Raw genomic sequence first — 27,660 nt, forward strand, 5'->3', positions numbered from 1 at the left:
AGCGCTTTGCGACAGAGCCGTAAAGGCGCGCGGGAACATGGGGCTGTACGCTGTCGCGGCAGACGTGCTGGCAGGCGTGGAGAACCGCCAGGGCTCCATCAAGGGGCTGGTGTACTCCAGCAACTTCCAGGTAGCGGGCCCGGGCGCGAGAAGTAGGGGTGTGGGGTGAGGAACCCGGGGTGGGGTGAGACGGGCCCCGGTGGGGTTGGGAGGTGGGGCCCGGCGAGGAGGGCCGGCGGAGACCCGGTCCCAGCCTGTCTGCCTCGGCCTTACAGAACGTGAAGCAGCTGTACGCGCTGGTGTGCGAAACGCAGCGCTACTCCGCCGTGCTGGATGCCGTAATCGCCAGCGCCGGCCTCCTCCGTGCGGAGAAGAAGCTGCGGCCGCACCTGGCCAAGGTGAGCGGAGGGGCGGGGCGGGGAAGTGAACCCCGACGGTGTGCGCTTTGTCATCTGGTCTTAGCTCTGCTGCCGTGCACGGCGGGACTGGAGCAAGTCGCTCATCTGAAATGAGTATGAGCAGACCTTCCCTGGGTAGCGAATTGAGATGGGATGAAAATGCTTAAACTTAGAGTGTTTTGAAGAATTAAATAACCGAAGTACAAAGTAGTAGTGGCGGAGACTGTAAGGAAGTCGGGCGTGGCGGCGCGCACCTGTGGTCCCAGCTAGTCGGGAAGCTGAGAGGGGAGGATCACTTGAGCCCAGGAGTTCGAAGCTGCAGTGAGCTATGATCTGGCCACTGCACTTCAGCCTGGGCTACAGAGCTAGACCCCAATTATTAAAACCCCAAACCCAAGAAAGGGTAATGTTGGCAAGAAGTTGGGTGCAGAGGTCTACTGGTGAACATCTGTGGGGAAAGGGTCTAAGGCTGGGAAGCAAGATGCCAGGTTCTGATCCTGTTCTGTAGTTAATTTCTGGTGTGATCTTGGGTGAGGTACCCCACCTTTATCTGCCAGGTGATGTTTAGCCATTCCAGTGCCGGGGCTCTGTTAGAGTTAGTTCTAAGGCATTTATGCGTCATGCTTAGGGCTTTTTTGTTTTCGTGTTTGTGTCCTCATCCCCAGGTGCTAGTGTATGAGTTGTTGTTGGGAAAGGGCTTTCGAGGTGGTGGGGGCCGATGGAAGGCTCTATTGAGCCGGCACCAGGCGAGGCTCAAGGCTGAGTTGGCTCGGCTTAAGGTTCATCGGGGTGTGAGCCGGAATGAGGACCTGTTGGAAGTGGGATCCAGGCCTGGTCCAGGTGAGCTGGAAGGAGTTGGGGGTGGGGGAGGCGGGGGACTTTGCTTCTGTCTACTCACTGCTCATTGCGTCCTAGTCTCCCAGCTGCCTCGATTTGTGCGTGTGAATACTCTCAAGACCTGCTCCAATGATGTAGTTGATTATTTCAAGAGGCAAGGTTTCTCCTATCAGGGTCGGGCTTCCAGGTGAGAGCTTAGAGCCCTGACTGTCCTCATCTAGGGAGGTGGGGTAGTGGGAAGAGAAGTGGCTGGATAGTTGTGACTTTGCTCTCTGGGCTTTCTTCCTATCTTTCCAGCAGTTTCTCCATCTTCAAGGTTTGTCTTCCTCCCATCCCTTAAACATCGAACTCCTAGGAGTCCCATCCTACATTCTTTCTGGATCTCTACATTTTTTTCTCTAGCTTTAACTCCTGCCTCCGACCTGGTGATTTTCACCGCCCAGAGTAGACTTCCCTCCCTCCTCAGGTTCATACGAATGCACTACAGATGCCACAGTCGTTGCATTCGCCATCTCTCCTCTCAAACTTTACACTTAGTGCATCCCCAGTTTAATCTAACAGATGTCACTATCTTCCACCCATTTGATCAAGCCAGAAACTGAGTCATCCTAGGTGCTTCCTTCCCCTCCCTCCAATCATTTACTCCCCCACCTTCAGCATCTTTCTCAGCTCCACTCCTTTCTCTCTTTTTTTAAGACTGAGTCTCACTCTGTCACCCAGGCTGGAGTGCAGTGGCATGATCTTGGCTCACTGCCTCCCAGGTTCAAGCGATGCTCCTGCCTCAGCCTCCCAAGTAGCTGGGATTAGAGGCTCCCACCACCATGCCCAGCTAATTTTTGTATTTTTAGTAGAGATGAGGTTTCACCATGTTGGCCAGGCTGGTCTCAAACTCCTGAACTCAGGTGATCTGCCCACCTCGGCCTCCCAAAGTGCTGGGATTACAGGCGTGAGCCACCGCACCTGGCCTCTACTCCTTTCTCTTCATCCCCTTGGACACTGCCTAGGTTAAGCACTCATTTCTTATTGGGATGACCACAAGAACTTCCCAGACTGGTCCCTCTGCTTTCAGACTGTCTCACTGCATTTTCCTCCTTGAGGTTGACTGTAGGAAGCTCTAAAGGCAGATCTGATGCTGTTACTCCCCTTCTAAGCCCTTTCTTTTCTGAGACGGAGTTTCGCTCTTGTTGCCCAGGCTAGAGTGCAATGGCACTGTCTCAGCTCACTGCAACCTCTGCCTCCCAGGTTCAAGCAATTCTCCTGCCTCAGCCTACTGAGTAGCTGGGATTACAGGGGTGCAGCACCATGCCTGGCTAATTTTGTATTTTTAGTAGAGACGGGGTTTCTCCATGTTGGTCAGGCTGGTCTCAAACTCCTGACTTCAGGTGATCCGCCTGCCTGGGCCTCCCAAAGTGCTAGGATTACAGGCGTGAGCCACTGCGCCCGGCCATGCTAAGCCCTTTCTTGGCTTCATTGTGCTGTCCCTCCTGCCTTCTCTCCAGGTCCATCTGCCATGGTGCTGTGTGCACCAGTGTGCCAGCAACAGTGGCTGGTCCCTGTCCCATGCCACTAGCACTGGGCTCACACCTGTCTCATTTTGTCCTTTGGTGGCTCTGAGAGCAGCCTCTGCCCCTCTTCCTTTCCCCTACTCTTTGTAAGATCCTTTCTTCTGCCTCTACCATGTTGCTTGGACACCAGGCTGGAATAGCAGAGAACAGCTGCTTGCGTTTGAATTCCAGCTCTATCGCTTTGATAGATTTCTGAACTGAGACATGTGGCTCTCTAGGCCCATTTCAGCATGGATCGGGTAGAGTGGGCGGTCCTCCTTTTTTTTTTTTTTTTGAGACGGAGTCTTGCTCTGTCGCCCAGGCTGGAGTGCAGTGGCCGGATCTCAGCTCACTGCAAGCTCCGCCTCCCGGGCTTACGCCATTCTCCTGCCTCAGCCTCCCGAGTAGCTGGGACTACAGGCGCCCGCCACCTCACCCGGCTAGTTTTTTGTATATATATATATATATTTTTTTTTGGTCCTCCTTTACTGAGTTACAGTGAATGGAGTTTTAACCTAAGCGCCTCACACTCCTCATCCATCAGGAATGAGCTCGGCTCTCACCTCCCTGCATCCCCTCACCCCCCGTAAAGTAACCTTTCTCGAAGGTTATGCTTCAACAGGAATAGCTAATATTTATTAATTTGGGCCAAGTAAGTATCTTGGATATATTGGCTCATTGAATCCTCACACCTACTATTTTACAGAGATGCCGGTGGGCCTTGAGATTGAATCACTTGCCCAGGCTGCCACTGCTGGTAAACAGGGGAGGGGGCTCCTGAGCCATCAGTCTGGCTTGACAACTCATTCCCTGAACTGCGGATTCCATAGGATTCCGCAGCCTCTAGCTTATCACCCTGTTGATTTCTCTGTAGCTGGGGTAACATTTGTTGCATGTTGAAATGGGGCCTGGCAGGGAGAAATTCGAGAAATGATGAATGGTTCTTCTTCCCTGGCAGCCTCGACGACTTACGAGCCCTCAAGGGGAAGCATTTTCTCCTGGACCCCTTGATGGCGGAGCTGCTGGTATTTCCCGCCCAGACAGATCTGCATGAACACCCACTGTACCGGGCCGGACACCTCATTCTGCAGGACAGGGTAAGCAAGAGGAACAGAAAGGAGAAGAATGTGTAGGCGTGGGAAGGGCCTAGCCTGGGATCTCTCTTCAGCCGGCCCCTGTGCTCTGCCCGCCAGGCAAGCTGTCTCCCAGCCATGTTGCTGAACCCTCCGCCAGGTTCCCATGTCATTGATGCCTGTGCCGCCCCAGGAAATAAGACCAGTCACTTGGCTGCTCTTCTGAAGAACCAAGGGTGAGTGCCACGGTCAGGAGCTGGGAGGAGGACGTGGGGTTTGATTCTGTGCCTTTCAGTGGGTAATGAAGGCTGAAAGGATGGCGTCCGCTTACTCTTTCCTGCTGCACCAAAGCAGTTCATGGTATTTGGCCCAAGCTAAGCTTCCCCCACTGCAGGTGTGAGATGTGGATCCCTTAGCCCTTGGGGCAGAGACCCCAGGCCAGTTACCTCTGACCCTGGGCCCTTTAAATGTAGGCCATTTCGATATTGTGTGTCCTAGCTTAACCTGCACATTCTGGCTGGCTGTGACAGGCCCTTAGCTGCTCCACGCGTGCTCAGCTCACCCCTGCTTTGCCCTCTGCCCTAGGAAGATCTTTGCCTTTGACTTGGATGCCAAGCGGCTGGCATCAATGGCCACGCTGCTGGCCCGGGCTGGCATCTCCTGCTGTGAGCTGGCTGAGGAGGACTTCCTGGCGGTCTCCCCCTCAGACCCACGCTACCGTGAGGTCCACTACATCCTGCTGGATCCTTCCTGCAGTGGCTCAGGTGAGATGGGGAGAAAGCGTGACCGAGGGACTTGTAGGTCCACAGCAGCCTAGACCCAGAGTCATCATTTGTTTTGGTCTTGGTTCTGACACTTTAATGGGCTGGGGACCCTGTGGCAAAAGTTCTCTGTGAAGTGAGGATTTCAGGACTGAGGCAGCCTACGAAGCTGTGTAACCGAGACACGCCTTTCCTTAGGTATGCCGAGCAGACAGCTGGAGGAGCCCGGGGCAGGCACACCTAGCCCGGCGCGTCTGCATGCCCTGGCGGGGTTCCAGCAGCGAGCCCTGTGCCACGCGCTCACTTTCCCTTCCCTGAAGCGGCTCGTCTACTCTACGTGCTCCCTCTGCCAGGAGGAGAATGAAGACGTGGTGCGAGATGCGCTGCAGCAGAACCCTGGTGCCTTCAGGTACGGGGCGTGCGCCAGGGTCGTGGGAGGGGGGACAGGGGTGAGCTGCTCTCTTACCCAGCACTGGGGCTATTTCCCTCACAGGCTAGCTCCTGCCCTGCCTGCCTGGCCCCACCGAGGCCTGAGCACGTTCCCGGATGCCGAACACTGCCTCCGGGCTTCCCCTGAGACCACGCTCAGCGGTGGCTTCTTCGTTGCCGTAATTGAACGGGTCGAGGCGCCGAGGTGAGTGAGTGGGAGCATGCTTGGGAGATGCAGGATGGCACTGGCACATCTGACATCTACACTTCTCTAGTTCCGCCTCACAGGCTAAAGCATCAGCACCAGAATGCACACCCAGCCCAGCCCCAAAGAGAAAGAAGAGACAGCAAAAAGCCGGAGCCGGTGCTTGCACGCCGCCTTGCACATAGCAGAGGCTTCGGGCTGACTCCTTCCTGGTAGGAAAGGAAGACGCCTGTCCTCTCCGTGGAGGACCCTGGGCCCTCACCGCATGCAGTAATTTGGGTTTTGAAAGGTTATTGGGTCCTTTCCTTGGGCTGTGTTCTTGCTGGTGAGAAAACTGCCTGCAGAAATAAAATGCAGAACGTACTCTATGGTAGATCACAGTTTTTTATTCTTAATGACATAAGCAGGAGAAAAATCTCACATTCATACTAAAAATTCCAACTAGACTCAACAGGAATGAAGTCTCTATTTGTAATGGAAAGTCCCAGCCTCCCGCTCCTGTCCAGTGCGCGTACTGTACACATCCACACTCACACTCACTCAGGGTTCCCGGACCGGCTGTCCTGCCTGCGGAACTGAGGTAAACTAGCTCAGGTACTGACACTAGGAGGGTCTACCTTACGTAAGGTACAGGTAGAAGCTTGATTTCTAGGCCCAGGCCCGGGCCCACCCCGACCCTCCAATCCTAACAGGTATTTAGGCTTGAGGTTCACTCCCTCCTCAGCTGCACACACCGCCGGGTATGAACAAGGATCAGAGCTGTTCTGAGGGGTGGGAAGGAGCAGCCCCGCCACCGAACACTCACCCTCAGTCACAATGGGGAGGGGGCACCGGTTACATCTACATCACATTATTTATAAAATAAGAATTACATTTTATATAACGTGGCCAGAAGGAGCTCTAGTTCCCCAGGAAAGCTGCCCGGGACAGCATTTGAGCCTCTTCTTTGCACAGGCATAACTTAACTATACAGCTAATTCCTAGTCAATAGCATTTATACTTAACCACCTCAATGAACCAAGCTTGAAGGAATTTAAAAGGCAATTTAGCTTAAATACAAAAATAAATTTTTGTTAAAAAATGTTTAAATATTTTTTTCTTTTAATTTAGACACACGCATTCATACTTCTCCCAAAGAGGTTGGGCATGGCAGCAAGGCTCTTGGGCCTGGGGTATGTGGTTTCAGAAGGAAGGAAGGAAAGGATGGGCTGCAGAGGAGGACCCTGTTTGGGAAAAACAGGATTTTAAAAATATGGTTCATTAATTTAGGTTTTCCAACATCTGCTTTGGGTGATGTAGCCTCCAGTGAGGTCAGGTAAGTGGGACAGAAGCAGCAGAGGGAAGAAGGGTCTTTGCTTCCCCGGGGCCCCATCCTCCCGGGCTGCCAGCCCTTGAAGTCAGAACACCATTGGAAAATTCAGGAGTCAGCACTTGTAGCCGTCAAGTGGTGCTACTTTCCACATTCAATTAGCGAGGCCCCAGAAAACTTGAAACAGGAAGTCCGGCACTACCAACATGCCGCCACTCATACAACTCAATTCTTCCTCCAAACTCGATTCAAAGAGCAATACACAGGGCGTCAGACAAAGGAACACAGGACAAGGCTTGAAACATACAATCCTGGAGAGGCAGACGAGGGCCCAATGGGGCCAAAGGGTGGCTGGGCGAGGAGGCAGCTGAAGCAGCGGTGGGCATCCTGCCTGCTCCAAGAGCTTCTCCCTCCTGGAGCGAGGTATCTCACCCCTGGCTCTGCCAGGCTAACAGTCTTGAGCCACCAAGCTTTGAGGGGCCAAACTGGCAGAGGGTTGGAGATGAAACATTGATTCAGGCTTGGCAGGAAGAAAATGGCAGGAGCAGCACCCACTGGGGTCTCCAAGGCAAAGCTAGATTCAAGGGCATTTAAAAAGGAATCAATCCTGCAAGGAACCGGTGAGGGACACAGCAGCAAGAAATGGGGAAACAGAGTCCCCAAAAGGGACCAAAGGAAGAGAACCACTTCTCACAGCTAAGCCAAGCAAGGTCAAGCCTTAGGGATAACCCATTTCCCAAATCCCATCAGGTGCACACCAGCGATCCAGGCGGGCTGGACCCTGCACCCTCCAGCGACGGCGGCTCTTGGGGAAAGGTGGAAGGGGCGCCTGTCTAAGGGCGTGCTAAGCGGGAGTCAGGGCAGCGGATGCTATGTACAGGTGTTTTCTTAGTTCTCCAGCCTCCCCAGTGGAACTGTTCAAGTAGAGGTCCCGGGCTTTGGCCCTCCGCATCCTGCTTCCCCATCCCTGAGGCCTGTGCTTCCTCCAGGAGAAGGGAAAGGGCCCCAGGGCTGCCACTACCCCCTGGCGGCTGAAGCCAGAGATCCGGGGTAGGTTTACTTTATGCAACTCGAAGGGTCAAAGGCTCTTCCCAGCAGGTGCCAAGGTCCAGATTGAGGGAAGGGGTGGGGGAAACAGGGACAGGGGACAAAGGCTATTTTTTGCGGTTGTGCTGCCTTCGGGCCTGCAGTCGCTGTCGAGCCCCAGGGGTCTTGGATCCCGCACCAATGGAAAATGAAGGGGCCGCCGATCCTGGAAAGATTCAACAAGACCTCATCAGGGCAGCTGCTACCTGAGACTCCGGCCCTGGGGGCCCCAATCTCTGGAAGGCTAGGCCAGTAACAAACACAGGGAGCCTCAATAGGGCTTTCCCCGCTGCATCACAAACACTGTACAGGAGGAGCCTCCTGAAATGCAAACTCCCAGAGGGTCTCAGAGCAAGGCCCACGAATCTATTTTTGCCTGGCTTCCCATGGGATGGCAAAGTTCCGCCCTGGATGGCTCCTCTCTGATCTCTGCCATCCAACTCCCATCCCCGGGCTGTGCGGGACTCCTAACCCGAATTGTCTTTCCTGTGCTGTACCTGATCTTCACCGGGCCTCAGAGGGCCGGGAGCCTGCCGCCCCACCCCAACCCTCCTCAGACAGAGGAGCAGGGCCACAGGGCAGCTTGCTGCTTACCAAACGGTCCAATGCCAACAAAGCCTTGGGCAGGTGCTGAGGATGCCCCAAAGGAGAGGCTGCTGCCTGATGTGCCCACTCCAGGCGCAGGGGTGTTCTGACCAAAGGTGGGAGTGGCGGTGCCTGGAGTGAAGAGAACAGAGAGCTGCAGAGAGCTGGCCAGTGAGCAGAGGGCGGAGGCAGGCGAGGAACCGGGCAGGAGCCTGCACTCTGCAGGGCACCTCCCACAGGGCCCTCAGCCCCATTCCTGCTCCTTGGGCATTCCTTTATCAGCAACTGAGCCAGACAACCGAGTCTTCATGCCGGGTGCCCCAGCTCAGCCTGCTTCTCCCACCTGCTAATGGCCAGGCTATGGCAGAGAAAAAGCCCCCCTGCCCCGCAGCCGCCTTGTGGGCCTCTGGACCACGCTGTAGAGGAGGACTCTGGGGCCCCCGCCTCCTAGTGTACCCGGGTTGGCCACCGCCTCTCTTCAGGCCTTTTCCCCCTAGCCACTGTCTCCTCCCCTCTGAAGCCTGCTCTGTCCACCCCTCATCTTTTGTGATGCCCCCTGGTGCCCTCCCCTCCCTGGCCTTGCCCTGACTGGCTCTGGCTGCCTGCCTGGTGCCCTCTCTGGCAGCCCCTGCTCTCAGGGCTTGGCCTCCGGCCCGGGCAAGGGGAGGCTCCCTGTGCTCCCACGCTGCTTCCACACAGTTTCTCTTCCTTCCCTAAATACCGTAACTCAAGTTCAGATCATCACTTTATTCTAATCCGCCGTGACCTTGTGTCACCTGTCAAATGCCAGGTCACTCCCCCATTCAGAGGACCCTTGGCTCACTGGCCTCCTCCCCATCACCACTTGTGGTGACCTCACCCTGTGAGGCTGACTGATAGTCCTCAGCCCCTCGACCTTGCCACCCCCATGACGTGGCATGACCTCTCCCTGACCTCTGCCACCATTCCTGTGGTCACACTGTCACCACAACTGCTCCGGCTCCTGAATCTCCTGCACGCACCACCCCTCCTGCATCTGACTTCACCTGCTCTCCACTCCTGCACCCGCTGAGCTGCATTGGGGTACTGACCCGCTGCGCCTCCTGCTTTGCTTGCTGGGGTCTCCACGGCAGGGTGGCACCAGCTGTCCACTGACCTTAGGTCTACACCCACAGTGTCGCTGGGAAACACACACCATGCTAACTGGCCTCACTTTAACTTCACAACCACCATTTTCCAGCCCACAAACTGCCTGGAAAGTGATTACACTTTTTAATATGATGTTCCTTTCCCCCACTGTCCAAAGTGACTATTTCGAAAGGCCCCTTTTTTATACACTTTATCCCGACCCTCTCTCCCAGATTTTCTCTCCTACTTCACAAAGAAAACAGAACCCATGAGGTCTACATTCATCTTCCACACAGGAGGAACCATCACTGCATCCTTCTGCCTGATTCTGCAGTGGTTTCCTGAACACTTAAGACCCCAACACCCAGCCCTGGCCACAAACAATCCTCTTGGCCTCCTTCCACACCACTGCCTCTGCTTTTCACCCTCCTGCCACGCTTGCCTTTGCTCTGCTCTTGAACATACCATATTTCTGCCTCTGGGCCTTTGCATGCACCATCCTGTGCCTGAAAAGCATGTCCACTTGTGCTGTGCCCACCCCCACCCCACCCTCATACTCAGCTTACTTTTTTTTGTTTTTTGAGACAATCTTGCTGTCACCCAGGCTGGAGTACAGTGACATGATCTTGGCTCACTGCAACCTCCACCTTCTGGGTTCAAACCATTCTTGTGCCTCAGCCTCCCGAGTAGCCAGGATTACAGGTGGGTACCACCACACCCGGCTAATTTTTTGGTATTTTTAGTAAAGACAGGGTTTCGCTAAGTTGCCCAGGCTGGTCTTGAACTGCTGGCCTCAAAAGATCCACCCTCCTTGGCCTCCCCCAAAATGTTGGGATTACAAGCGTGAGCCACTACACCCAACCCTCAGCTTACAATTGTTAATTACTCAGAAGGGCCTTCTTTGACCAGCTAAATCCACAACAGCTCCTCCAGTCCTTATTACATGTTAGCAAAACATGTATCATGCCCTGTCATTTCATTTAGTTCTATATTCAATGCCTGTCTCTTTACTGCCACATCAGGAGCTCCCTGAGAAGGCAAGCTGCACAGGCACAGCTCTTCAGTATCCGGCCTGGCAGCCCAAGTCCACACTCCTCCTTACCTCCAAACACAGGTTTGCTCTCAGGCGTGCTGCCCACGTTGAAGGCAAACGGTGTGCTCTGGCTGGTGGTGCCCAGGGCGTTCTGACCTAAGCCCCCTGAGAAGGGGGTGGAGGTGGCTGTGGTCCCACTCTGTCCTGCTCCGAAGCTGAAAGCTCCAGAGGTGGTGCTGGAGCCTGGGGTGGCCACGTTGATCCCAAAGCTCCCACTGCCAGCAGGGGCCGCCGAACCCCCAAATGTGAAGGGTGATGGTGTTGTGCTGCCGAACACTGAGCTGCTGCTCCCGCTGCTGGCGGTCTGCGTGGTGGCTCCAAAGCCAGAGCTGGTGGCTGCACCGAAGGAGAAGACAGCAGTGGAGCTGCCAAAGGCGGGCTGTGAGCTGGCAGGAGTGCCGAAGGCCGAAGTCGTGGCTTTCAACCCAAATGCTGAGTGCGTGGCACCACCAAAGGTAGGATGGATGGGTGTGGGCACATGCGCAGGCACGATCTTGATCGTGGACGCAGGTGCAGGTGTGGGTGCAGCAGCTGGGGCCGGGGCTGTGGAGTTTCCAAAAGTGAAAGAGCTGCCAAAGCTGGGGGCAAGGGCCGGCTTGGTGGCCCCCGGCGGCTGCCCCTCAGCGGCCCCAAATGCAGGCTGGGGGTTGGCTCCTGGATATGATGGGAGTGGGGACTTGGCGCTTGAGCCAAAGGGAATGTTGAATGTGGGGGTGCTCGTGTTACTGAACGTCAGAGTGGGCTGGCTGCTGGTGGCCGGGGCGGAAGTGGTAAGGGTGCTGCCGAAAGCACTAAAGCCGGAAGCGCTGCTGCTGGTGGCCGTTGGCACGGCAGTGGGCAGGGACTGGCTAAAGGTGGTGACTGTGGTGGTTGTGGGCAGGGCAGGAGGTTTGCCAAACTGGAATATGGAGCCCATGGCCGGGGTGAAGCTGGCAGCAGAGGCCTGGGGCGCCCCGAAGAGGAAAGGCTGTGAGGTGGCAGTGGCGGTGCTGGTCGTGGTGCTCACACTGCTGCTGCTCACACTGTTTACGCCAAAGCCAAATGCAGGCTTCACAGCAGAGTCTGCGGATGGACTGGCGGTGGTGACGGGAGCCACAGCAGAGGTGGCGGTGGCCAGGCCAGTGAAGAGCGGGGCAGTTGTGGTGGGAGCAGTGGTGGGAGTAGTTGTCTGCTTGAAGAAGGGAGCAGACAAGGGCAAACATGCAGGTGGCCCCATGCTGCTAAAGACAGGCTGGAAGGTTGGGGCTGTGGTGCTGGTGGTTGTGGGGAGGGAGGAGCTGGAGGGCGCTGTGGCTGTGACTGAAGGGCCAGGCGGTGTGGGGCCTTCCTTCTCACTCTTGGGTGAGGCCATGAAAATGGGCTTGAACATGGGAGATGCTGAAGACGCGGCAGGGGCGGCAGGGCTGGAAGGTGAGGTGCTCTGTGTTCCAAACAGGAAGCTTTGCTTGGGGGCGGGGGACGGGGCAGATGTGGCTTGGGGTTTGGCAGCCGTCTCTGCCTGAAGGGTTGGAGGTGACTTGGTGTCAGTGGCTGGTACTGTGGATGGAGCAGGGATCAGCCCCAGCAAAGTGGTCGGGGGTTTGGAGTCTAAGGAGGGGCTGGGGAGGGGCCCTGGCAGCCCTGACTGTGGTAAGCCCAGCAGGGGCAGGAGGCTGGGCGTCTTTGGAGGTGAGGGGGGCTCAGTGGTTGCTGCTCCAGCAGATTCTGGAAGAAGAATAGAAAATGTGAATTTGGAATAAATACTTTGAAGGTGATGGTATTCAGTATTTCAGTATCCTCCCCACGCCTACCACAGAGCCTGGGATCCAAGAGTCAGTCAAAAAACTCAGCTAAGTCTACACTACAGGCCTGTACAGTAAATCAAGGCGTGTTCATTATTTCTACCACACAGATCATCAGGCATTAGAGGATAAAATGGGGCCTAAATGGCGGCTTCATGTGTAGAGACTAAGACAATCCAATTGTCTGTGCTCTGAAGTTCACGTACGAATCTAGATATACTTTATTTTTCACCTACTAAGCTCACCTGCCAGGCGCTAAGAGCATGCAACTGTGAATGGGGAAGTCTCTGCCCTTGAGCAGGGAGGTGGAGTGTGATTCCCAGGTCACCGTCTGATAAAGAGGGTGAGCGCACAGGGCCATGAAGGCCTGGGCTGGGAACACCAGCAGCCCTCCAAGTGCTGGAGGAAAAGGAAGCAGTGCTGTTCTGGACTGGTGGTTCTGATAGGCAAAGATATCCTGACCACACCACCCACATTCATACTTCAGAGGCGCTACACCGGGAAGATCATTCTCATCTGACAGATGAGGAAGGAGAGGCTCAGGGCAGCTATGAGCCAGGCTTCAGATCCTAAGTGTCGCAGCACCCCTTCCCTAACACTCCCTGATGCAGGCTCCGGTGCGTTAAACGTGGGCCCACTCCGGTGTGCTGAGTCAGGGTGCGTTTGGCCTGCAGAGCAATCTCCAGTGACTGACAGGCATGACGCCCTTACTCTAACCCAAGCAGGGGATGCTAATTAGAAGGCTGGATCCAAGGGCCCCACTCCAGCTCACCTGGGCAGGATGGCAGGCTCGGGGGACTCTGCATCTTCTTCAAGCTCTCTAACAGTGGGTTGGTGCTCGGGCCTGGGAGGGAGGTGGGTGGGGAGGCAGTTGCAGCAGCAGGCAGGGTAAAGGTAAACGAAGGCTGAGTGGTAGGTGGGGTCTCAGTGACAGAGTTCGAGGCAGTGTCTAAGAAAGAAAGAAAGGTGAAGCAGTCCTGGCTTGTCTGGGACTTCTTTCCAGATGCCTGTTGGAGAGCAGGGTCTCAGCACAGCTCACGGAGGACTCCCTGCCCTCAACTGCAATGGTCCCTGCTATTCCGTTAAGACCAACACGGATTTCTCAGGTGAGAAAGAGCACAAGAAAACATGGAACCCTACTTGGGATTTTCCCAGAGAAACCATTTTTTCAAACACCGAAATAAAACCAAAGAAAACAAGACACCTGACACCTCTTGAGTGTGCAACGATCTGTGCTCCTTACCGCTCTTGTCCTCCAAGGCCTTGTTGAACCACTGTAATGAAGCCTTCTTCTCTAAGTCTAGGTCCTCGGCAGTGATCGAATAGCCAAGCTGGGGAGGTGGAGGCTACCAAAGAGAAAAAGAAGAAGTCAGGACAATCAGAAAAAAAGGGAAGGCTGGGCATGGTGGCTCACGTCTGTAATCTCAGCCCTTTGGGAGGCCGAGCCAGCTAGATCACTTGAGGTCAGGAGTTTGAGGTCGACCTGGCCAACATGGTGAAACCCCATCTCTACTAAAAATACAAAAAATCAGCCAGGCGTGGTAGCGTGCGCCTGTAATCCCAGCTACTTGGGAGGCTGAGGCAGGAGAACTGCTTGAACCCAGGAGGCAGAGGTAACAGCCAAAATAGAGCCACTGCACTCCAGCCTGGGTGACAGAGTGATGCTGTCTCAAAAAAACAAAAACAAAAACAGAAACAAATTAGAAAAAACTAGAAGAAACTTGTCCTTAGTGTTCCTAAGACTTAGGAGAGCTAAGCCAGGAGGGCAGGAGTAGATGGACAAGACCATACCAAGGTCAGCTGTTCCCCTCGCCGAGAAGGCAGCAGCTGAATTTTCCGCTTACGCTGCCCAGAGCTGCCAGGTGTAGACTGAGAATTCGAGTTTTGTTTCTTCCTTGGGATTGTATCTGCAACTAAAGAAAGAAATCAAGACTCGTTTGCTTCCTTCCGTCTTCCAGAAATGGATGGTTTTGTCTACCCACTTCATATTTAACACTGAGTTTTCACTGGGTATCTCTGAAAAGATTCGATCTTCCTTGGTTTGGTTGCTCGGATGGTGTTTGCAAGATTAAGGCGTGCACACAAACTGCTTACTGCGCCGTCATTACCAAGATTACCCACAGGTGACTCAAACTGAGCTTACCTCCATCCAGTCGTTAATACCCATCTGTAACCTTTCTCTCTCATCAGACTATAAACTTCTGAAGGAGAAGAAATCTCTCTTTGTATCTAGCATGCCTTAGACATAGTAATGCTCAAGACATTTTCCCAATAGGTATTAATCTCTATATCCTCCACAAACACCTCCACCACCAGCAGCAGCAGCCCCTCCTCCTGGCTCAGCAACCTACCCTTTTCTCCCTGGGACTCCTTGTCCGCCGCCAATGGAGTTGAGGAACTGGAATGATGACATAGCTCCTCTTCTCTGTCGGGAGAAAAGGAACAGTTTAGTCTAGAAAGACTTCTTGGCTGAAGTATTAAATAATTTCTCATACCCTCCTAACTACCAAGTGGCCAATGTCTAAAACAACTATAATTTAAGATCTCAGCATGCCAGGATAAAAAAAGCCAAAAGGAAATTCCAACAGAATGAAGGGAGGCTATTCACAGAGGCCATGGAGACAGCTTTTGTCTTAAAACAAGCACAAAATAATAATCTTCAAACCTTATTTACAACCCACCAAGTTCCTGGGAGTTCTAGACACACACGTGATCCCTGAGGGAGTGGCGTTCCAGCCAATTGCAAGCACCTAGGGGGTCAGCTAGAGTCAAGAACCTGAAGGCAACTGCCCACTGACTTGACTCTGCTCTCCACTCTGCATGGCCTCTGTGCTTGCACCCGATCCCTCATGCTGGAGTGGGAGGCGACAGTCAGAGGCCACTGGAGTCAGTATCCAAGACTGTAGGGATGACAGCGGTTCGGGTGGGTGCTGCGTTGTCCCTCTCAGGGACTTAGTTTCTTTGATTCTCCAAGTCACAGCTGCACAAAGCCTAAGAGCCCGGTTCATTTCCCGCCTTTCCTCACCCCCATCTGTCCACGCGGCAAATGAAAACTGCAGGAGAATGCCGAGTACCTTATTTTCTTTGCTGGCCTCTCTGGTGTCTGGGAGCGGGATGAGGCTGGGCTAGAGAAGGGTGATGAACTGGGGCCACTTCTCTTCCAGAGCTAAAAATCAAGAGGGACATGACTGAGCCTGCTGATAACTTAGCATCTGACCTTCAACATGACAAAGTCTCTTTTTAAGTAACTAAAAAAATATTTTTTGTGGTTAAATGGTTTGTCATGCCTGTAACCCCAGCACATTGGGAGGCCAAGGTGGATCGCTTGAGTCCAGGAGTTTGAGACCAGCCTGGGTAACATAGCGAGACTCTCGTCTCTACAAAAAATTGAAAAATCAGTTGGGTGTGGTGGTTTGCATCTGTGGTCCCAACTACTCAGGAGGCTGCAGTGAGCTGAGATTGCCCCCACTGCACTGCAGCCTGAGTGACAGAGCGAGACCCTGTCTCCAAAAGAAAAAAAGAAAAAAACTTGTTTGTGAAGAAAGAGCCCTAAAAAGAAAGTCAACTGCCAGTATTAATTATGAAAGCAAAAAAAAAAAGAAGTCTATAAAAGTAATGGAATGTGAATAAAGGTAGAAGGGATGGACGCACTTTTTTCATGTATTAAGTGGAACGTTAGACTCAGTAATGAAGAGTCAGGACACATTCAAACCTACGCTAGACTCTACGGAAAGGATAGAAGTAAATTAAAGATAACCCAGTAAACTAATTTAGTCTTGCTTTCATTAAATTTTCGATTTTAATTTACTAAAACTTCATTCTAAAAATATGCCGTCATAGCATTTATGACTTTTGCAACAACTAGCATTTATCATCATGTGATGATTACCCATACATCTTCTACCAAGCGAGTTCCTGACAGCAAAGATAGTGTTTTCATCTCTGCTTCCTTCACAGACCAGCAGCAAAGTAGCTGGCACAGAGCGGACATGGCAAATAGTCTCCTAAGTGCTGAGCCTAATTACAAAGCCACGAAACTGTCACCTCAGACCGTCTCTCCTGCTTGAAAAGCTGCTAGTGATTTCTTACCCAGTACCAGCTACGTCATGTAAGTACAAACAGGAAGCCAACAATGCTTAATACGAGTTCAAAAGGGAAAAGAGGAAGCTTCAGACAAGCGGTAAGCAGCGGAACAGTTCGGTGAGGCTACCATCAGAAAGCCCGGCCCGGGAGGAGCTTGAGAAAACTGCTCACCGCAATAACAGTTGAAGTTATGCTCAAACAGCAAGAAAGGCTAGAGCACATGGTTTAAAAAACATGGGATTACAGGCATATAAAAAAGCAGAATACAAAAATTCACCAAAGTGATCCAAGGATTGAATATATAAGCAACATTTTCAATCACTTCAGATCCCTGACACTAGCTTGCTGGTTCTCACATGACTGCCCAGTCACCTGTGGAACTTTTTTTTTTTTTTTTGAGATGGAGTCTTGCTCTGTCGCCAGGCTGGAGTGCAGTGGCACGATCTCAGCTCACTGTAACCTCCACCCCCTGGTTCAAGTGATTCTTCTGCCTCAGCCTCCCGAATAGCTAGGACTACAGGAGCACGCCATCACACCCGGCTAATTTTTGTATTTTCAGTAGAGATGGGGTTTCACCATGTTGGCCAGGAAGGTCTTGATCTCATGATCTGCCCACCTTGGCCTCCCAACGTGCTGGGATTACAGGTGTAAGCCACCACGCCTAGCCACCCGTGGAACTTTGAAAGCACACAGATGGCCAAGTGCGGTGACTCACGCCTGTAATCCTAGTACTCTGGGAGACTGAGGCAGGAGAAATGCTTCAGCCCAGGAGTTTCAGACCAGCCTGGGCAACATAGCAAGACCCTATCTGTAGTTAAAGCAATAAAATTAAAACAAACAAAAACATAAACGTTGCATTTTTCTCCACAATGTGCTCCAGACACTGAGGGATACACATCACTGAGCAAGCAAGGGTCAGAAATGCCAAAGGGGCCGGATGAGGTGGCTCACACCTGTAATCCCAGCACTTCGGGAGGCTGAGGCAGGAGGATGGGGTCAGGAGTTCGAGACCAGCGTGGCAACATGGTGAAACCTTATCTCTACTAGAAATACAAAAATTAGCCAGGTATGGTGGTGCACGCCTATAATCCCAACACTTTGGGAGGCCAAGGTGAGAGGATCACTTGAGCCCAAGAGTTTTGAGACCAGCCTAGGTAACATAGTGAGGTCTCATCTCTACCAAGAAAAAAAAAAAAAAAAAAAGGAAAGGAATGCCAAAGGAGACTGTAATGATTAGCTAGGAATGGAAGACGACTGGACAAGTAGTTTAACAATTAGGGGAAAAAAGTATTACTCCTCTACTTCATTGACTGTACATACACACTCATTTCAGATACAACAAGACAAGGATGTTTATTATCATGTCTATTCAACTTAAAAGTCCTAGCCAAGTGCAATAAGACATAAACAGAATAAGATTGCAGAGGAAGAGAAAAACTCATTATCATATACATAAATGTATATACTAAAATCCTAAAGAACATACAGATTTAGCAAACTTTCTGAATACAAAATCAGTTGTATTTCTACACATCAGCACAGTCAATCACATTTTGAAGGCACTATTTATAACAGCGTCAAAACCACATACCTAGGGCCAGGTGCCGTGGCTCACGCCTGTAATTCCAACACCCTGGGAGGCCAAGGCAGGTGGATCACTTGAGGTCAGGAGTTTGAGACTGGCCTGGCCAACAAGGTGAAACCCTGTCTCTACTAAAACTACAAAAATTAGCCAGGTGTGGTGATGTGTGCCTATAATCTCAGCTACTTGGCAGGCTGAGGCAGGAGAATAACTTGAACCCGGGAGGTGGAGGCTGCAGTGAGCCGAGATTGTGCCACTGCACTCCAGCCTGGGAGACAGAGTGAGACTCCATCTCAAAAAACAAAACAAAAACCAGATACCTAGAAATAAATCTAATAAAAGAGAAGTAAAACCTCTACAGGGAACTAGAGATGATGTAAATAAATGAAGAAGGAGGGACATGGTGGCTCATGCCTACAATCCCAGCACTCAGGGAGGCAAAGGTGGGAAGATTGCTTGAGCTCAGGAGTTTGAGACCAGCCCAGGCAACATAGTGAGACCGTGTCTCTACTATAAGTTTTTAAAAATTAGCTAGGTGTGGTGATGCATGCCTGTGCTCCTAGCTACTCAAAAGGCTGAGGCAGGAGGATGGCTTGAGCCTGGGAGCTCGAGGCAGTAGTGAGCTATGATCATGCCACTGCACTCCAGCCTGGGCCACAGAGCAAGAACGACATTCATGTTCATAGATTAGAAGTAAACAAGGTCAGTATTACAACAATGTTAATTCCATCCAAAGTAATAAGTAGATGAAAGGCAATCCCGATCAGTATCTTAGAACTCTTTTCTGTGTGTGTGAAAATTGACAAGTTGATCTGAAAATTGTATGAAAAAGCAAAAGGCCAAGATACAAGACAGTCCTGAAGAGAAATGAGAAAGTGGGATGACTGACTCTATCAAGACTCAAAATATAAGGGTAGGGGTAAAACAAAGATTGGCACAAGGGTAGGTAAAAAAATAGACCAATGGAACAAGAGTCTAGAAATGGACCCACATATATACAGACACTTAAATTAGACAAAGACGGTGCTGCAGAGAAATAAGGATGGTCTTTTCAATAAATGTTGCTGAGAGAAATGGGTATTTCTACAGTTTAAAAACAAAACAAAACAAAACAAAAACCTAATTTTGATCCCAACCTCACACCATACACAAAAATGAAGTTCAGGTGTATTATGGATTTACATATAAAAGTAATAATAAAATAATAAAGCTTTTAGAAGAGCGCATAGGAGAAAATTATCATGACCTTAGATTAGGTAGGCAAAGATTTCCTGAATACTACACAAAATATGCTAACCACAAGGAAGCAGAATGGCAAGAGCAGGACACTTTTTGGTTGCAACGCATACATGACAGAGAGTTTGTATCTAGAATATATAAAGAGTGTATTCAAATCTCTAAAAGACAACTTAACAGAAAAGAGCCAAGCAGTTTGAACAGGCATCTCACAAAAGAGGCTATACAAATAGCCAACAAACAGTTGGTACTTCTACATTAGCAATCAGGGAAATGCAAATTAAAACCACAATGAAATATTACTTCACACTTACCAGAATGGCTAAAGAGACTGGCAATACCAAGTATTGATGAGGATATGGAAAAACATAAACAAAAATCTCATATACGGCTGGTAAGAATATAAACTGGGCTGGGCATGGTGGCTCACGCCTGTAATCCCAGCACTTTGGGAGGCCAAGGCGGGTGGATCACCTGAGGCTGGGAGCTTGAGACCAGACTGACCAACATGGAGAAACCCCATCTCCACTAAAAATACAAAATTGGCTGGGCGTGGTGGCGCTTGCCTATAATCCCAGCTACTCGTGAGGCTGAAGGCAGGAGAATCACTTGAACCCAGGAGGTGGAGGTTGCCATGAGCTGAAATTGTGCCACTGCACTCCAGCCTGGGCAACAAGAGTGAAACTCCGTCTCAAAAATAAAATAAAATAAAATAAAAATAAACCGAAACACTCCCTTTAATACACTGCTTAGAGGCTGGGCACAGTGGCTCATGCCTGTAATCCCAGCATTTCGGGAGGCTAAGGCAGACAGATCACTTAAGGCCAAGAGTTTGAGACCAACCTGACCAACATGATAAAACCCCATCTCTATTAAAAATTTAAAAATGTAGCTGGGCGTGGTGGCGCACACTTGTAATCTCAGTTACTTGGGAGGCTGAGGCATGAGAATCACTTGAACCCAAGAGGCAGATGTTGCAGTGAGTGCCAATATGGTGCCACTGCACTCCAGCCTGGGTGACAGGGTGAAACTCAAAAAAGAAAAGAAAAGAAGGGGGGGGAGGGGAGGGGAGGGGAGGGGAGGGGAGGGAAGAAAGAAGAAAGAAAGAAAGAAAAGAAAGAAAAGAAAGAAAAGAAAAGAAAGAAAGAAAGAAAGAAATGGCTGGGCATGGTGGCTCATGCCTGTAATTTCAGCACTTTGGGAGGCTGAGGCGGATGGATCACCTGAGGTTAGGAGTTCAAGACCAGACTGACCAATATGGTGAAACCTTGTCTCTACTAAAAATACAAAAATTTGCTGGGTGTGGTGGCATGTGCCTGTAGTCCCAGCTACTAGGGAAGCTGAGGCAGAAGAATCGCTTGAACCCAGAAGGTGGAGGTTGCAGTGAGCCGAGATTGCACCACTGTACTCCAACCTGGGTAACAGAGCAAGATTCCATCTCAAAAACAAAAAACAAAAAACCACACAAAAAAACAATGGTTAGCAATATCTACTGAAACTGAACGTACACATACTTTATTGTACTAAAAGACTTAGACAATTGTTTATAGCAGTATTATGTATAATAACCCCAAACTGGAAACCCAAATGTCCAATGGCAGAATGGATAAATTAACTGTGGTTATATGCATAGTGTGGAACAGTATACATCAATGACAATGAATTACCCACCACTATGTGCAAGAATATGGACAAATCTCACAAGTAAAATGTTAAGTCAAACACCAAAGAATGCATGCTTTATTTGCATTCATATAAAATTCAAAAACAGGGTACACTATAAAAGGTGCTAATAGGAAGGAAAGAAGGAGCAGTGATGGGGAGTGGGCAGGAGGGAGGTTTCTGGGTGATGAAAATGTTTTATTACTTGACCTGGGTGGTGGTTACAATTTGTGTTTTTCTGTATATTATACTCCAGTAAAAAAGGCCATCTAAAGAGCGAGGCAAATTACATGACACAAAATGCTATGCAAAATGTAATGGATAAAAGAGAAAAGAAGATGCTTTTTAAAAAGCAAATACGCTATGACTGTGTTATGTAGAACAGTCAAAAAATTCTGGGTATTATCTGTGTTTGCACACAGTAAGAATGTTAACAATGGGTACCTACTGGATGGAGACTCCGATTGCTGGGAGAGGAATTTTACTTTTTTACTTAAAAAAGCCCAAACCAGGAAAGGTAATACTTGCACATTACAGATTCCAACAATAAGAAGGTACAGTAGGCCAGGCACAGTGGCTCACACCTGTAATCCCTGCACTTTGGGAGGCCAAGGCAGGCAGAATCACGAGGTCAGGAGTTCAAGACCAGCATGGCCAACATGGTGAAACCCTGTCTCTACTAAAAATAGCTGGGCTTGGTGGCAGGAGCCTGTAATCCCAACTACTTGGGAGGCTGAGGCAGGGGAATTGCTTGAACCCAGGAGGCAGAGGTTGCAGTGAGCTGAGATCACACCACTGCACTCCAGCCTGGGTGACAGTGTGAGACTCCATCTCACAAAAAAAAAAAAAAAAAAAAGTACAGTAAAAAGTAAATTTCCTTTTTATCTCATTAATGATTACTAGTTTCTAATATATCCTGTAAGAATTATCTTAGGCATATTAAAAGATTTTTAAAAGCCCGAATAATAGAGGATACTATACAGTTCTGAGCCTTGTTTTTATGTAATTTCTTTTTGAGATCATTCTCATGAGTACTTATTCAGTTGCTTTATTCTTTTTCATAGTTACATAGTATATTTCAACTTACAGAAACACTGTAAGTTATTCAACCAGCTCCCTGAAAAGATAACATGTACATTGTTTCCAACCTGCTGTTATTAAAACAATGTTACATTAAATCCTTGTATCCATTTCCCAGTATGTGTGTAGGATAAATTCCTAAAGGTAAAGCTGCTTGATCAAAGGGTGCATGTATCTCTTATCTGGACAATTCCTGCCACACAGCCCTCTAGAGAGCCGTACCAACTGACCCTCCCACCAGCAAAGCGTGAGGAGCCTGTTTCTTCTAACACTGCACTTCTATGGTTTCTACTTTACGTTCAAAACTTTGCTTCCTTTGGAATAGGCTTCTCTACTATAGGAAAAACTCTCGAATGTGAGATTTGACTGTTAGCCCTTCAGAAAAATGGGTAAAGGATATGAACTAAGATTCATGGAAACAGAACTGAAAATAATCATTCAACATACGAACAGATGATCAAACTACTCATAAGGGACAAAAATTAGATACTTTTTTTGAGATGGAGTCTTACTCTGTCATCCAGGCTGGAGGGCAGTGGCACAAGTTCGGCTCACTTGACCTCCACCTTCCGGGGTCAAGCGGTTCTCCTGCTTCAGCCTATCAAGTAGTTGAGATTACAGCACACACCACCACGCCTGGCTAAATTTTTTGTATTTTTAGTAGCGATGGGGTTTTGCCATGTTGGCCAGGTTGGTCTCCTGATTTCAGGTGATCCACCTGCCTCGGCCTCCCAAAGTGCTGGGATTACAGGTGTGAGCCACCGCGCTCGGCTAGCTACCTTTTTTTTTTTTTTTTTTGGAGACAGAGTCTCACTCTGTTGCCCAGGCTGAAGTGCAGTGCCGCTATCTCTGCAACCTCTGCCTCCTAAGTTCCTGATATTCTCCTTCCTCAGCCTTCTGAGTAGTTGTGATTCCAGGCATGCACCACCATGCCCAGCTAATTTTTATATTTTTAGTAGAGACAGGATTTCACCATGTTGGCCAGGATGGTCTTGAACTCCTGACCTCAAGTGATCTGCCTTCTTCGGCCTCTCAAAGTGCTGGGATTACAGGCGTGAACCTCCACGCCTGTCCTAGATACTATTTTTTACCTGTCAAATTGGTAAAAGCCCAGAGCTACAATAACCAAATCTGCTGGTGAGGCCACGGAGAAACAGTCCCTTCTCATAAAACACTGAGGGGAATGCTGAGTGGTACACGCTCTGTAGGGGGATTTAACAATATCCAGCAAAATTACATGCGCATTTAACCTTAAACTTGGGAATCTGACTTCTAGGAATTTTCCAGAAGCAAAATTGCTAAAGGTGAAATGACATATGAACAAATGTATTCCTTGCAGCATTATTTGTGATAGCAGAAGACTGAAACAACCCAACCTTTGTCAACAAAGGACTAGAGTGCCTATCTAGTTGTAAGACAAAAGATGAGTTTCTGTGTACTGCTATGGAATGACCTCAACTGTGTATTATGTGAAAAAGCAAGGCTCAAGTATGTATATACTGTCTACTACCTTAAATGTTAGAAAGTGGTGGTTTTCAGATACACTGATATGCATATCATTTAAAAAAGAACAATGAAGGATAATGAAAAAATAATAAAAATGGAGAGGAAGGAAAAATGCAGAGTGGAAAGGGATGGAAATTGAATTTTTGAGTTTATCTTGTTTTAGTGTATGTTTTTTTGAAACAACTTAAGTATTTTACATAATTTAAAACAGAACTATTTCAAAAAGGAAAACAGAAATCCCTGTAACTTTCAAACATACTGAACAAACGAACCTCACTGTATATAAAGTTGGTGTACCAAAGGACAATTAACATTACTTTAAAACACGATATATTGATTCCATGTCCCTAGGATTCACAGAGGGATATAAAGACAAAATGAATCACAAACAATTCTTAAACTGACTACAGCAGTCTTAATAATGACAGTGTTAATAATGACACTGATACTGTTATTTGGAAATTGCATGGGCCAGGCGTGGTGGCTCACACCTGTAATCTCAGCACTTTGGGAGGCCGAGGCAGATGGATCACCTGAGGTCACGAGTTTGAGACCAGCCTGGCCAACATGGTGAAACATCATCTCTACTAAAAATAAAAAAATTATCCAGGCATGGTGACGGTGCCTGTAGTCTCAGCTACTTGGGAGGCAGAGGCAGGAGAATCACTTGAACTCAGGAAGTGGAGATTGCAGTGAGCCAAGATTGCACCACTGCACTCCAACCTGGGTGACAGAATAAGACTCCATCTCAAAAAAAAAAAAAAAAATTGCGTGTACTAGGATCAAAGTAACTATAAACCGACATTTTCAGTGTAATACATAAAAATATAAAACCAGGCCGGGCGCGGTGGCTCAAGCCTGTAATCCCAGCACTTTGGGAGGCCAAGGCAGGCGGATCACAAGGTCAGGAGATCGAGACCATCCTGGCTAACACCGTGAAACCCCGTCTCTACTAAAAAAAAAAAAAAAATACAAAAAACTAGCCGGGCGTGGTGGTGGGCGCCTGTAGTCCCAGCTACTTGGGAGGCTGAGGCAGGAGAATGGCGTGAACCCGGGGGGCGGAGCTTGCAGTGAGCCGAGATCGCGCCACTGCACTCCAGCCTGGGGCACAGAACAAGACTCTGTCTCAAAAAAAAAAAAAATATATATATATATATATATATATATATATATATATATATATATATATAAAGCCAATTACATAGAAAATCCTGCCATCATAAATTTAAATTTGGAATATTATGAGTTAATTATTTATATTCCTCTTTCTAGAGGATCTATCTTCTCTCTCCTAAAACTTAAGACTGTAGTCTCTACAGTTCTAAATGGAAGAAAACAAAACTTTTTGAAGAAACAGCCAACTTCAGTACAGGCTAAAAAACGAGTTTGGGAAGGTGGGCAAAAAGCAATGAAGCTATCTGTCAAAGATGGCTGGGGTCAAAACAAAGGACACAGGAGCCAGTTTGGCTTCCATAGGTCAAAGCTGGAAAAGTTTGCATATCAAAAATAATAACTAGATATTACATAATATTAAGGCTAATAATTTAAGAGGGATAATGATATTACGGTTATTAATGTTCATTTATATGACTGTCAGAGCCTTCTGGGCTGATGAACTCGTCTCAAAATTTTCCTCCTCTCAAAAACATTTCTCCGTACATGCTTTACATCTTTTTGTCTGGCTGCTGCATACTGGGTACCCACTTATTAACAGCCACTGTAATAGGTGCTTTTTAAATATTACCCTCAATCATTGCAACAGCACTTCAGAGATAAGAAAAAGAGATGTTACGTGATTTGTCTGCCCCAGACCTTATAGCTACTAGATGTCAGAGCCAAGTATTTTTTTTTTTCCTTTTCTTTGGGACGCAGTCTTGCTCTGTTGCACAGGCTAGTCCTGAACTCCTGGGCTCAAGAGGTTCTGCCACCTTGACCTCCCAAAGTTATGGGATTACAGGCACGAGCCACCCCACCCAGCCTCAGAGGCAAGATTAGAACCTAAGTCTGTGCAGCAGCAAAGCCTGCTCTGTTCCCTACACTGTGCGATAATCCCTTTTCCAAAAAATCATGACCACTTGTTTAAAAACCCTGCACTCAATTCTAAATGCCTACAAGATAAATCTCTTTTATGACCCAATACAACCTGGACTCAGTGTACCTTTCGAATCACGTTCCGCCCATTTATCTACATCACAGCTCTGTCTTGAATCAGCTCGTACACATGCACTGCTTTACATTCCGGGCTTTCTACTCCATTCCGCTGGCCTATATTGATCACTCAATGATCTGTATTTTCTTTTTTTTTTTTTTTTGAGACGGAGTCTCGCTTTGTCACCCAGGCTGGAGTGCAGTGGCACGATCTCGGCTCACTGCAAACTCCACCTGCCGGGTTCATGCCATTCTCCTGCCTCAGCCTCCCGAGTAGCTGGGACTACAGGCGCCCGCCACCGTACCCGGCTAATTTTTTGTACTTTTAGTAGAGACGGGGTTTCACCGTGTTAGCCAGGATGGTCTCGATCTCCTGACCTCGTGATCCGCCTGCCTCAGCCTCCCAAAGTGCTGGGATTATAGGCGTGAGCCACCGCGCCCGGCCTTTATCTGTATTTTCTATTAGCTTAGAGACAATTCTAATGTCTGACAGATAGAAGGTGATTAGCAAACCTTTGCTAATCAATTACTTTATTTAAAAAAATTTCTTTAAAAATTCTTTTGTACAGACAAGGTCTCACTATATTGCCCAGGCTGGTTTTGAACTCCTGGGCTCAAGCAATCCTCCCGCTTTGGCCTTCCAAAGTGCTGGGATGACAGGGCTAAGCTACCATATCGGGAATGCTGGGAATTCATGTCCCCTACATTATAAGAGCTGTACTTGTACCTGTGAGATGCCTCGAGTGGAGCTGTAGGAACTCGTAATGGCATTGCGGCTGGAGCTAGGGATGCCACTTGTGTAAGCGCTTGTCAAGGAGCTCATAGAAGAGCTTCGGGATCTCTTATTCAAGTGGTCATCTGAGCTCTGAGAATTGAGGCCTCTCTTCAGAGACCCAGGCCTGATAAAAGGGAAGAAGACAGATGCTTTATTGAAGGCAACATTCTTTCATGGTTTCATCCATGGTCATAACATCTTTCTTAATAAACACGAAGGGAAGAGAATAATGCTTTTAATTTTTACTGCTAACAATCTGGCCAAATCTATCTGACAAAGTCAGTAAGAAAAGCCAAATATTTAAAACTTAAATGTATGATTCCATGTATAGAATATTCTGGAAAATGCATACCTATCTACAGTGACAGAAGGCAGATCAGTGGATGCCTGGGGACAGGGGTGGAATTGAAGTGAGGGATTACAGGCATGTGGGAACTTTTGGAGGTGATGGATGTTCATTATCTTAGGGGTGGGATGGTTCCACAGGTGAATGCGTGTCAAAATGTCACATGCTTTAAACAAGTAGTTTATTGTATGTCAATTATACCTCAACAAAGCTGTTAAAAAAAATCAGAGTTAAGAGGAACCCATCATTTTTCTAAACCTCCAACTGAAACAGAAATCTCCTATGCATCTTTCCTGTAGGACAGACATCCAACCTGTTACAACATAGACAACCCTCTCCTAGAGTGACCCACGTCAACCATGAACCAGTTTACTCTCACAGTGGATTATAATGTATTTCCTCTAACTTTCACCCACGGATCCTATTTGAAGTCAAACAGAGCAAGTTATTTTGCTTCTTTCAAGGGACAGTCCTTTGGTTTTTAGGGACCATTATCCTTCCGTCACTTATTTCCTTATTCCCCCTGAGATTTTTCTGCTCTGGGCTAATACTTCCATAACTCCAAAACCCCATCATCCACCACCCCCACTTTGGGCTGTTGAAAATCTCCTTAACATTTTCGTTGCTTCACTGGGAATGAATTTCCGTTTGTGTACATCCTCCCTTGCAGTGCAGTACACTGATCTGACCACAGTGCTCCACGGACAGTGAGCAGAACTACGGAAAGCAGGAATACCATCTACCTGCCTCATTCTAGTCTTTCTTCTAAGAGCACAGACCAAGAGCACATTAGTTTTCCTGGTGGCCACATCACACTGCTGACTCAGATGAGGCATCTAAGTTATCCTAAGTCTTTCCACACATACTTTTGAGCCACTTTCCTTTCCATCCAATTCTTCCTCCAATTTGTTTTTAAACTGATATGTAGAAATTTAACATTTAATCTCATACTGTTTTATCCACTGCACAAACTGCAATCCTTCTATGTGCTTGGTTACTAAATATATTTATAAAACCTCTTAGTCTCAGCATAT

At 48.8% G+C, this 27,660-nt stretch overlaps 2 protein-coding genes across 2 annotated transcripts in view; one reads left to right on the plus strand and one right to left on the minus strand.

The window, feature by feature from the left end:
* Positions 1–6,403, plus strand: NSUN5 (NOP2/Sun RNA methyltransferase 5). The gene is made up of 10 exons (XM_008018360.3): positions 1–130; positions 276–398; positions 1,064–1,238; positions 1,314–1,422; positions 3,738–3,876; positions 3,973–4,088; positions 4,438–4,616; positions 4,812–5,022; positions 5,107–5,247; positions 5,318–6,403. Exons 1-10 carry the CDS (start codon positions 38–40, stop codon positions 5,430–5,432), a joined length of 1,401 nt encoding a protein of 466 aa, XP_008016551.1. The 5' UTR covers positions 1–37; the 3' UTR covers positions 5,433–6,403.
* Positions 5,614–27,660, minus strand: part of POM121C (POM121 transmembrane nucleoporin C) — a 25,581-nt gene continuing 3,534 nt past the window's right edge. The window contains exons 5-13 of the mRNA XM_008018357.3: positions 26,233–26,404; positions 15,283–15,374; positions 14,560–14,633; positions 14,000–14,121; positions 13,452–13,554; positions 12,981–13,157; positions 10,437–12,131; positions 8,237–8,359; positions 5,614–7,808 (exon numbers count right to left, since the gene is read on the minus strand). Coding sequence (XP_008016548.2) covers positions 7,711–7,808; positions 8,237–8,359; positions 10,437–12,131; positions 12,981–13,157; positions 13,452–13,554; positions 14,000–14,121; positions 14,560–14,633; positions 15,283–15,374; positions 26,233–26,404 — 2,656 coding nt within the window. The 3' untranslated portion in view covers positions 5,614–7,710. The remainder of the gene's footprint in view (positions 7,809–8,236; positions 8,360–10,436; positions 12,132–12,980; positions 13,158–13,451; positions 13,555–13,999; positions 14,122–14,559; positions 14,634–15,282; positions 15,375–26,232; positions 26,405–27,660) is intronic.

This window comes from Chlorocebus sabaeus, chromosome 28, assembly GCF_047675955.1.
Source record: "Chlorocebus sabaeus isolate Y175 chromosome 28, mChlSab1.0.hap1, whole genome shotgun sequence".
NCBI classification, from domain to species: Eukaryota; Metazoa; Chordata; class Mammalia; order Primates; family Cercopithecidae; genus Chlorocebus; species Chlorocebus sabaeus.

Bases quoted from the DNA above. Each gene is read 5' to 3' on its own strand.
- NSUN5 (XM_008018360.3), top strand. From the start codon at position 38: ATGGGGCTGTACGCTGTCGCGGCAGACGTGCTGGCAGGCGTGGAGAAC. The intron at 1,239-1,313 runs GTGAGCTGGAAG...ATTGCGTCCTAG, and splicing joins GGGATCCAGGCCTGGTCCAG to TCTCCCAGCTGCCTCGATTT. The intron at 1,423-3,737 runs GTGAGAGCTTAG...CTTCCCTGGCAG, and splicing joins TATCAGGGTCGGGCTTCCAG to CCTCGACGACTTACGAGCCC.